This window comes from Syngnathoides biaculeatus, chromosome 12 (genome assembly GCF_019802595.1).
Source record: "Syngnathoides biaculeatus isolate LvHL_M chromosome 12, ASM1980259v1, whole genome shotgun sequence".
NCBI lineage: Eukaryota > Metazoa > Chordata > Actinopteri > Syngnathiformes > Syngnathidae > Syngnathoides > Syngnathoides biaculeatus.
In genome coordinates, this window is record NC_084651.1 from 5,703,202 (window position 1) to 5,715,220 (window position 12,019).

The 12,019-nt window shown below is 44.7% G+C and overlaps 1 protein-coding gene across 3 annotated transcripts in view; it reads right to left on the bottom strand.

The window, feature by feature from the left end:
- Positions 1-12,019, bottom strand: part of LOC133509834 (cGMP-dependent protein kinase 1) — a 134,687-nt gene that overhangs the window by 64,546 nt on the left and 58,122 nt on the right. For all 3 annotated transcript variants that reach the window (XM_061837239.1, XM_061837238.1, XM_061837237.1), the window contains one exon: positions 10,760-10,873. In XM_061837239.1, the coding sequence (XP_061693223.1) occupies positions 10,760-10,873 (114 nt within the window). The remainder of the gene's footprint in view (positions 1-10,759; positions 10,874-12,019) is intronic.

Here is a 12,019-nt window from a genome sequence, read left to right on the forward strand (position 1 = left end):
TCATTTAAACTAAAATTTTAAGCTTTAAAAAATGTGAATTTTATACTAATGAAAAGAACTTGTGCAATAAAAAAAAAGGCCAGCAACATAAAAAAAAAATAATAATAATAATCAATCTCCAAAATTACAGACTGTGCATGTTGAGTTGTGGCCATGAACAAGACCGAAGAGCAGTAAAATCAAAGACGGCATGATTCAAATGTTAATAAGTACTTTAAATTATATATCAATTCAATTCAATATTTTCGACGTGCTCATGAGGTGATTAAACATTTGGCGATTTGCACATTTTTATGATTTGTCTCTTTTCTCTTCAAGGCGGATGAGTCCGCGTACTTCAACCTCGTCGTCAAATCAAAAGAAAACAATTCCGGTCACGCTTTGTTTTTTAGTCATCAATCTGTTTTTGATCAATTTCCTGCTTCATGACTCCTTTGCGATGACGAGAACGGCATGACTCATTCGCGAGTGGACGTGATCAAAAGCGAGTGATTAATTGCTATTGGAAAGATTACACGCGCCGCTTCAGAGATGGATTAGTCCACCTGTTGATCAAAAAGGAGGACAGAGCCATAAGCATCGTGACGTGATTTCATGCAGGATTTTTTTTTTTTTTTAGGATGCTCTCCACATTTTAGCATTTTGAACAGGAAAGGCACATTTTTCTGCACTCCAAAAATTTTGATCGACAAATTCCAACTTGTCAGAGCGTTGGCGTCACAGTTCTGAGGACCGAGGTTCAAATCCCGACCCCGCCTGTGTGGAGTTTGCATGTTCTCCCCGTTTCCTCCGGGCACTCCGGTTTCCTCCCACACCCCAAAAACATGCGACATTAATTGGACGCTCTAAATTGCCCCTAGGTGTGATTGTGAGTGCGGCTGTTTGTCTCTCTGTGCCCTGTGATTGGCTGCCAACCAGTTCAGGGTGTACCCCGCCTCCTGCCCGTGAAAAGCTGGGATAGGCTTCAGCACTCCCTTGTGAGGATAAGCGGCTCAGAAAACCGTCCATTTAAAAAGTCACGGAAGCCGTCAAAGTCCGCGTTCTGACTTTGACACGTGCAGCAACGACAAGACTGTTGTCAACAACCCTGCCAAATTTGAATGATTAAATGATCAATCCATTTTCCTGGCCGCTTATCCTCATGAGGGTCCCAGGGAGTGCTGGAGCCTATCCCAGCTGGGCATAGAAACTGGCAATGTCCCGATTACATCCCAATCAGATTCCATCCATACATCCCTCCATCCATCCATCCATCCATCCATCCATCCATTGTTCCATTTACTTAGCCACTTATCCTCATGAGGGTCGCAGGGAGTGCTGGAGCCTATCCCAGCTGGGCATAGAAACTGGCAATGTCCCGATTCCATTTTTTTATTTAAGTATGTGCCACTACTGAATCCCAATCAGATTCCATCCACCCATTTTCTTAGCCACTTATCCTCACAAAGTCGCAGGAAGTGCTGAAGCCTATCCCAGCTTTCCACGGGCAGGAGGCGGGGTACACCCTGAACTGGTTGGCAGCCAATCACAGGGCACAGAGAGACAAACAGCCGCACTCAGAATCACACCTAGGGGCAATTTAGAGCGTCCGATTAATGTCGCATGTTTTTGGGGTGTGGGAGGAAACCGGAGTGCCCACCCGGAGAAAACCCACGCAGGCACGGGGGAGAACAGACAAACTCCACACAGGCGGGGCAGGGATCGAACACGAGTCCCCAGAACTGTGAGCCCAACGCTTTACCCAGCTGACCCACCGTTCCACTGATTAAAAGATATAATAAATAAAATCATCAAGCATGTTCAAAACGATGAAAAATCAGGGCTATGAAAAATGTCCGATGAATGCGCTGAAACTGGCAAAGCAAATACCACTGACTACAATGGCCTGTAAACTATTTTCATCGCACATATTTCTTATACATTATTATATGTTGGAGTTGGGGAAAATATATGTGCAGAAAGCCGACTGAAGCTGGAATTACATCCCGCTGGGTCGTAGCGCGGCTTTTTTCACAGGGTGGCAACGAGGCGTTCGTTGTCGCTGTGTGCGAACCCGGTCAACAACTACAGGAAACGTTTTGACCTCTGCAATTGCAAACAAAAGGCGGCTGTAGCAAATATTAACATTGCTTTTCTCAGGTGTTCAAATACTTATTTGCAAAAAAAAAAAAAAAAAAAATCATACATTGTGATGAAACCTATGATGAAAATTTCAGACCCCCCCATGATTTCTAACCGGGATCTATCTATCTATCTATCTATCTATCTATCTATCTATCTATCTATCTATCCTATCTATCTATCTATATCTATCTATATCTATCTATCTATCTATATCTATCTATCTATCTATCTATCTATCTATCTATCTATCGTTTTATCTAGCATTTTCCTATCGTTCTATCGTTTTATCTATTGTTTTATCTGTTGTTTTATCTATCATTTTCCTATCGTTTTATCTAGCATTTTCCTATCGTTTTATCTATTGTTTTTATCTATCTATCTATTGTTTTATCTACAGTATGTATTCTTTTATCTATCGATCTATCTATTGTTTTATCTGTTGTTTTATCTATCTATCATTTTCCTATCGTTCTATCGTTTTATCTATTGTTTTATCTGTTGTTTTATCTATCATTTTCCTATCGTTTTATCTATTGTTTTTATCTATCTATCTATCTATCTATCTATCTATCTATCGTTTTATCTAGCATTTTCCTATCGTTCTATCTATCGTTTTATCTATTGTTTTATCCATCATTTTCTATCTATCTATCTATCTATCTAATCTATCTATCTAATCTATCTATCTATCTATCTATCTATCTATCTCTCTATCTATCTATCTATCTATCTTATCTATCTATCTATCTATCTATCTATCTATCTATCTTCTATCTATCTATCTATCTATCTATCTATCTATCTATCTATCTATCTATCTGTCTGTCTGTCTGTCTGTCTGTCTGTCTGTCTGTCTGTCTGTCTGTCTGTCTGTCTGTCTATCTATATACCAGGCTGTTCGAATACATATTTTCTTCACTGTAAATCCTGATATTGATAATTTGCCACAGGTTCTGACTCGCACGGCCATTGTGGACCAATCGGGTCCTCGGTAGGAAGACTCAGACGATGGCCGCTTAATACTTTACTTTTTATTATTTGCCGAAGTGCTGCTATGGCAACAGGCAAGCTCCATCCCCGCAGCTGCCGTTTTTCACAGGCTCGCAATGATTTTTCCGAATGATGATTCAAATGGGAGAAATTTGTGAGATTTCAGATAATCCCCCGTATCCCCTCGCAAGGCTGCTCCTAATCCCTAACGGTACATTCGGATGCGATCAAGTGATTTGGCGTGAATGATCCAACGCAAAGCCCGAAAGGAAATATGGAAACAATGACTTTGACTGTCGGTATTGTCATACATATTTTGTGTCGTAACAAATGATTAGACACGCGGGTGTTGGCGTTCTCCATTTCATGTTGCGCATAATTATGTGGCGACTGATCGATGTGGACGGCCTGTAGGCGCCGTGCCCAGGGTGACACATGACGGAGTGCGATGATGTTCATAATGTACTGAGGTGGATAATTTTTTGTTTTGGGGGAGGGGGTCGTTTTTAAATGACTCCCCAGAGCTAGAAGAGAGTCGACGTGATGAATTTTTTTTTTATTTTTAAAGAAAGCGTAATAACGTCTACGTCGCGGGTGCGACGTGTGAAAACTATTGAGCCGTGCGGCGATTTTAAATTATATTTAATAGTTCTGGTTTCCAAGCGGCACGGGGGCGCAGCTGGTAAAGCGTTGGCCTCACAGTTCTGAGGTCCCGGCTTCGATCCCGGACCCGCCGGTGTGGAGTATGCATGTTCGCCCCGTGCCTGCGTGGGTTTTCGCCGGGTTAGGCACTCCGGTTTCATCCCACATAGCAAAAAACATGCAACATTGATTGGAAACTCTAAATTGCCCCAAGGTGTGATTGTGAATGCGGCTGTTTGTCTCCATGTGCCCTGCGATTGACTGGCGACCAGTTCAGGGTGTACGCCGCCTCCTTGACAGCCGGGATAGGCTCCGGCACTTCCTGCGGCCCTTGTGAGCATAAGCGGCAAAGAAAATGGACGGATGAATAATTTTGTTTTCCATCTAGGCATTCACTTTTAAAAAATGTTTATCCATGACTGGTCACCAGCCAATTGCAGGGCACACTGAGGAAAACAAAGATTTCTGCACGTGGTTTTTAGACATTGATTTGGAGTGGGGGGGGGGGGTGCTTCAAGTTTTGCTACGTGAACTTGTTTGAACTTGTCTTGAAAAGTGAAATTTGTCCGTTCCACTGTCTGTTAATTTCACTAAAATTAAGGAATTTATGTATCATCGCTTTAGTTTGTTCTTATCTTTTTTAAAGGCTGTTTTTGCAATGAAACGTTTCACATTCGCACCTATGGACAGTTTAGATTTTTCCATTTCAGTACCAGGAGAAATACCCACACAGCCACGCGACAAAAACACGTAAAACTCCAAACAGGAACGCCAGAGCCGAGATTCAAACCCAGAACCGTGTCTAACGCGATGCCCTACTTTTGTCTTATGTTAAGCGTCGTTCACATCCATCCATCCATTACCCAAGCCACTTATCCTCACAAGGGTGACAGGAAATCTGCAGCCTATCCCAGCTAACCTCAGGCGAAAGGTAGACTACACCCTGAACTGGTCGCCAGTCAGTCGCAAGGAAGCGGGAATCGACCCAACGCCGCCTGCACCGAAGGCGGGCGTGCGTACCGCTACACCGTCAGTGACGCCGGCGTTCACATCCGAGTGCTAAATTATTGTCCTCTCTGTTGCCTGAATAAGTGGATTTTTTCCGCATTATTAATACAAGAGATTCATTCCATTGTTATTGGAAGTCAAATGAAACTTGCATGCGGGAATTAAAAATTGCACCAGCGATCCAATTAAAGCACGCCGACATTTCCATTCCCATTCCAATAAACGAAATGAATTCCTTCGTATATTACTGTATAAAAGCAGCCCCCCCCCCACGCGCCCCACCCCCATCCGAGACCCTCGATGACCCATCGATCGACACCTCAAAGGCGCCAAAAGGAGAGACGCTTTGTCCCCGAGCGGAAGATGAACGGGAAGCGTAATACCCCGGCCCCGCCCCCGCCCCCGCCCCCAACCCCCGCTCGGGTACCTGTTGCCATAGCAGCACTCGCGGGGAGGAGGAGAAGCGGAGAAGCGTCGGGTTGGCCCGGTCAGCGCGACGGATCGAGAGATTTTGAAAGGGGTCGGCGGGGAGCTCGCAACCCCGTCGAGTGGACGCCGTCGCACCTCCGCTTGACCCGCCTCCCCAAAACCAGACCTCATGAAGTCACCCAGTTAACGTCGTTTCCGAGAACCGCTTCGCATCGCTATTGCGTGGACTTGACAAACCGTCATAATGTCATAATTCCATAACCGGTCGCCGTTTCTCATTCCGTGTAAGCGCCGAACTGACCCCTTTGGTTGTACGAGCGCCGTTTCCGGGGATTGCTTTGCATCTGCGTTGTATGAAATCAACGGTCCAAAATCTGGTTCTCACTTTCTCAAGCGACCAAACAAATATTTAGTCGGACGTCTACGGAGAAGGGCGGCACGGTGTCGCAGCTGGAAAGCGTTGGCCTCACAGTTCTGAGGACCCGGGTTCGAACCCGCCCCCGCCTGTGTGGAGTTTGCACGTTATCCCCGTGTCTGCGTGGGTTTTCTCCGAGCCCTCCGGTTTCCTCCCACATCAATTCAACATCAACTCTAAATTGCCCGTAGGTGTGATTGTGGGTGTGGCTATTTGTCTCTATGTGCCCTGCGATTGGCTGGCGACCAGTTCAGGGTGTACCCCGCCTCCTGCCCGTTGACACCTGGGATAGGCTCCGGCACTCCCCGTGACCCTCGTGAGGATAAGCGGCAAATAAAATGGATGGGTGGAATTTTTTTATCTGGCTCGGGAGTCCAAATTTGAGATGCAATAATATTACTAAGAATGATATAGTTGGGCGGCACGGTGGATCAGCTGGTAAAAGCGTTGGCCTCACAGTTCTGAGGACCCGGGTTCGAAACCGGCCCCTCCTGTGTGGAGTTTGCATGTTCTGTCGCGTGGGTTTTCTCCAAGCCCAAAAACATGTGACATTAATTGGACACTCTAAACTGCCCGTTGACAGCCGGGATAGGCTCCAGCACTCACACCCTTGTGAGGATAAGCGGCTAAGGAAATGGACGGATGGAGCTCTACATCCAAGGCGTGTTCGTATTTGATTGGACTGATTTATGATTATGATTTCTCGACCACAATCCGTTCCAGAAGGTGGTTCGAGAAGCGATTTGCTCGAAAACCGAACCGATATTTGCCATGTCCGCGTTATACACAATAATAATGTTATGTCATTTGCGGGCTTGGTCGCAGGCGTTCGAGTACCGATTTTTGTCCGAAAATGGAAGCAAAAAAAAAAAAAATATCTCGAAATTTTCGCTCGAAAACCGAGAATGGAGACGTTCGAGAACCGAGTATAGAGTCGCTGTATTTTGCAACCTCAGAGGTAGGAAGTGCCCAATCATAACAATATCTAAAATCCACGATCATAGACTTCTCTATCCCGACGGGCATTTTCCAGTTATTTATGATATTATATATAAATCATTAAAGTTGCTCATCCAAGAGTCCCAAAACACGGCTGAGGAGTGGCAATAACTACTACAAATTGCTTTGTGTATCCTGTATATTTATAATACCTCGCACGATTCTATTTTACACATGACTAAAGAGAAAGATAAACACATTATCCCTGTGGTTTATACAGTCAAAATATTTACACTAGAGTGTTCGGGTATGATTTTATTAATCATGATGATCTAAAGTATAACAAAGCCCCTCGTTATGTCACAAATCCCACAGGATCCAATGATGAAGTGATCCCCCCCCCCCCCCCCCACACACACACACACACACACACACGCGCGCGCACGCTCGCCATTGATGTATCAAGGAATCGTGACGTCATTCCGCGGCAGCGGGGCAGTTACGCACCCGCCAACGTGTCGTCATCAAGTCTATTCTCGGGCCAGCGGACCCTCGCGTCACCTCTGTGCGGATTTATTACCCCCCCCCCACCCCCCAGTCCGGGAACGCATTTCCAGCCGTTTCCTGCCTCGCATAAACACGTATTCTTCATCCCCGACACGCTGTTTGCTCGCGGGCCATCTGCGCTCGCGCCCGACTCCCTCCGCTAAATGTTCAAATGGCTCGTCTGGCGGACCACCTACTCGCCGCCGAGATTCCAAAAGAGGGTCTCGCGCGCACACACACACAAACACACACATAGAAAAACTTGTGGATCACAGATGGATCGCGTGTCAACGTGCCCAAGCCAACACAACTTAATCTTCTTATATAGCCATGAAAAACATCAGTCCATCCGGTTTCTTTAGAGTTTGACCTCATTAGGGTAGTGAGCGAGCTGGGGAATGTTCCAGATGACTTTTGGTACACCCTGGACTGGTCGCCAGGGGACCCAAAAAAACTGGCAATGTCCCAATTCCATTTTTTTCTTTAAGTATATGCCACTACTAAATCCCAATCAGATTACATCCATCCATCCATTTTCTTAGCTGCTTATCCTCATAAGGGTCAGTGCTGGAGCCTATCCCAGCTGTCATCAGGCAGGAGGCGGGGTACACCCAGGACTGGTCGCCAGGGGACCCAAAAAAAACTTGCAATGTCCCGATTACATTTTTTTCTTTAAGTATATGCCACTACTAAATCCCAATCAGATTACATCCATCCATCCATCCATCCATTTTCTTTGCTGCTTATCCTCATAAGGGTCAGTGCTGGAGCCTATCCCAGCTGTCAACAGGCAGGAGGCGGGGTGCGCCCCGAACTGGTCGCCAGCCAATCGCAGGGCACAAAGAAACCAACAACCAATCCCAATCACATTCAAACCTTGGGGCAATTTAGTTTTTGGGGATGTGGGAGGAAGCCGGAGTGCCCACCCGGGGAAAACCCACGCAGCCACGGGGAGAACATGCAAACTCCACACAGGTAGGTCCGGGATCGAACCTGGGACCTCAGAACTGTGATGCCAATGCTCCACCAGCTGATCCACCATGCGGCCCAAATAAAACATACATTCAAAAAATTTGTAATAAAAAAATAATACGCAAAATAAAATGAATATGTATCATTTAGCAAATATTTATTTTAAAAATTGGTCTTTTTTTTTTAGTCCGCTTTCATGTTATTCATGAAGGGAAAATGACAGCTGTCCCTGCTGTTGCACACCTTGGCCTCATGGAGGCAGTGACGTGCGATACATGCAAGCAGCTACACATTTGCAGGGGGGGGATAGAAGAAGAATTTAACAAGTCACACAAAACAAAGATATTACAGTTCCATTTTGCAAAATATTTGTACCGCTAGGGTTATTTTGTCACTTTTCTGACATTTAAAAATTCTAGAAAATGAATCAAACTGAGGCGTCACAGTTGGTAAAGCCTTGGCCTCGCAGTTCTGAGGACCGGGGTTCAAATCCCGGCCCCGCCTGCGTAGACTTTGCATGTTCTCCCCGTGCCTGCGTGGCTTTCCTCCGGGCACCCCGGTTTCCTCCCACACCCCGAAAACATGCGATATTAATTGGACACTCTAAATTGCCCCTAGGTGTGATTGTGGGTGTGGCTGTTTGTCTCTCTCCATGTGCCCTGCGATTGGCTGGCGACCAATTCAGGGTGTACCCCGCCACCCTCGTGAGGATAAGCGGCAAAGAAAATGGATGGATGGATGGATGATCTCCATCAGCTGAAAATTTTTGATCAGATCGTGACAACACTAACGACGGATGAGCACACGTGGAACCAACACTCCCTGCACCAGTCAGGGGAGTAAACCACTACACTATCAGTAACTCTAGTACCAACCAATATTGTCGCACTAGTAGTCGTTTTTTTTGTTGTTGTTGTTTTTTTTTGGGCTCATTTCCATCTGTGTGACTCAATGTTGCTGTCACATGCTAACTCCGTGACTGGCCGGCGGGGAAGAAAGGAACGAGTGACCCTGAAAAAACTTGCCTTGCCTTCTAACAAGTGCTAGCAAAAAGGCACCACGTCGACTGAATTTACACCGCGGGACAAATACATGACTGCGGGTATTGTTAGATGATCGCTTTGTAGGCGCTGCTTTTCTTTCTAGCTTCCGCTAGCTCGTCGACGGCATTCGATGTTAGCATTACGTTGCGTTGAGTTAACGGAATCTCGTATATTTAGTAATGAAGTAGTAAAAAATGTTCCCTCGGAACTGCGCGCGTGTGCAGTCTCGCAGATATTCTGCATTCCGTGCCAAAAAAATAATAATCCAATGCAAATGGAAAATATAACATCCACCTTTTTAGTTTGTGGCATTTTGTGATGTGATTCAATGAGTGAGGGATGACTGGTTGTTACATCCAAATGGCAGAATTCACATAAGTACTGTAAAAAATGAAAAGAAGAAGCCACTGGTTTCTTTTAGGCAGCACACGAAACTTTCTCTAACAACGACCGCTGCTCCGCCACGCTCTCTTTTTCCTCGTTTACCGTACACCCCTCCCCACGTACACTCATAATAACTCCAAATGTTACAGTACTTACGCAGCCCATTAATGCGTCCACCGCCGCTGCTTTAGTTAGCAACACAGTCTGGGCAATGTAGAGCAAAGACGAGCTAGACGTGCTGCTTGTGTTTACGTTCAATATTAATGGAGAAAGCTGAAAAAAAAAAAGAAATGCTGTTGTTTTAAGATGCAATGACTGTCGGAGTATGTGAATAATCGAAGAAAAAGTGGACGAGATTTTCTCTTTTCCGATTGGGAAAGGTCTGGTGTGACACCAAAGTCGAAAGTGCAGGATGAGATGGTGTGTCATTTGAAAATTCCACCTTGGTGCAACCTGATCCAGAATGAAAGCGCAGACAATACAGTGCATAAAAAGCGAATTCTGTATTTTAAATATAGGAGACAACATAACATTAACCTTAAAACGGTTAATGTTAACACTCGCGAGATGGTGGCTGCTTGAAAAGTAGATCATGGGGTAAAAAAAAAAAAAAAAAAAAGTCTGGGCTCCCCTGATTTAATTCAACTGTTTGGTGGTTAAATATGTTTTATTCTTTTTTTTTTTTTACGTTTTTGTTTTCCAGTTATTAAAAAGGAACACCTTTCAGAAATTTTGAAACGTTTATTTCCTTAATCTTTGTGGAAAACGTCCTTAAATAAGATACGTACGTGATGGGGTTAAACGAGGACCCAAAAAAAGACGATACGGTCTTTTTGTATCGCATATTTCCGCCTATTGTCAGTGGGTCTGGAAACCATCCCCCCCGCCCCCCTTGAGAGAAACGGGGATTCATCGGATTTCGATGACGTCGAGTTTGCATCTGCGTGTTTACGCTGGGCTCGCGTCGGCATACGTCCAATACCAGCTGCATCTCGGATGTATTTATTTTTACACATTTGGAGGAAGCCAAATTTTGATATGAAGATAACCATTCCTTGGGGGGGGGGCTTCTGCTCATGCCGCAGTGACTCGATTGAGAGGAAATTGGCGGAATTGTGTGACTTGAGGCGTCCAGTGTAAATCCGCCCTCAATCAAGTAAAGGCAGCTGTGATACGTTCGAGTCCTCGTTTTGTATTTTATCTTGTGGACCACAGCAGGAGGGCGTACGGTATTTCGTTTGCCACCCAGATGCCACGAGAGACTCACTTTTGACAGTCGCGGTCCTGGTGCAGTTGTAGAGAATGGCCAGCTCTCCGAACACCTTCCCCGGGCCCATGGTGCACAGCTTCAGGCTCTCCTTCGTCACCTCCACCTTCCCGTCTGCAAAACACGAGAGAGAAGCCACCGTGAAGCAGGCGCTGCATGTTTTGAATCGCAACGTTTCGGGGTCCAGGGTACGCCGGAGTGATGGAGCCGAGTCTGTGCGCGCGTGCACGTGCGGGGAGGAACGATCGCTCTGTGAGGGCTCGTACTTCATTTTTGTGGGCATCCAGCCAGAAGGCGATTGGCTCACTGAGCTAGAAAAATGAGATTATTTTATGGTGTGGGACTTCCAGTCTGGGCTGCTGCTAAGCTACTACCGAGTCGAAAAGCCGCCAGCGATAGCAACGCGACGGGCGCCGTACTGTTCCATATTGGTTGAGTGACACTGTCACAGAAGCTAATCCTTTGGCAATATATTACAGTCGTTGCAGTCTGCAGTAAAGTACAACTGTACTGCAGTACGGAAGCGTATTGCTGCCACACCACGCTCAAAAAAAAGGTTGCTATCACGTTGCAACGTGATATGTTTCACGTTATAATGTGGATATTTCATGTTATAACATGATATGTTTCACTTCATAATGTGGTGAATTACGTGTTATAACGTGAATCATTTCACGTTATAACATAATTCATTTCCAATTATAACATGAAACATTTCCTGTTATAACATAGAGCATATCATGTTAGAACGTAATGTGCATCACGTTATAATGTGCATGTTTCATGTTATAACATGTTTCACTTCATAATGTGGATGTTTTATGCTATAACATGTTTCACGTCATAATGTGGTAAATTACACGTTATAACGTGAATCATTTCATGTTAAAACATAATTCATTTCCCATTATAACATGAAACGTTTCATGTTATAATGTGGTGCATATCATGTTATAATGTGATGTGTTTCAAGTTATAATGTGGATGTTTCATGTTATAACATGTTTCTACACGTTACGTCATTTCATGTTAAAACATAATTCATTTCCTATTATGACATGAAACATTTCATGTTATAATGTAGAGCATATCATGTTATAACATGATATCACATTGTAATGTGGATGTTTCATGTTATAACATTAGTTTCACTTCATAATGTGGTAAATTACACGTTATAACGTGAATCATTTCATGTTCCAACATAATTCAGTTCCCATTATGACATGAAATGTTGCATGTTATAATGTAGAGCATATC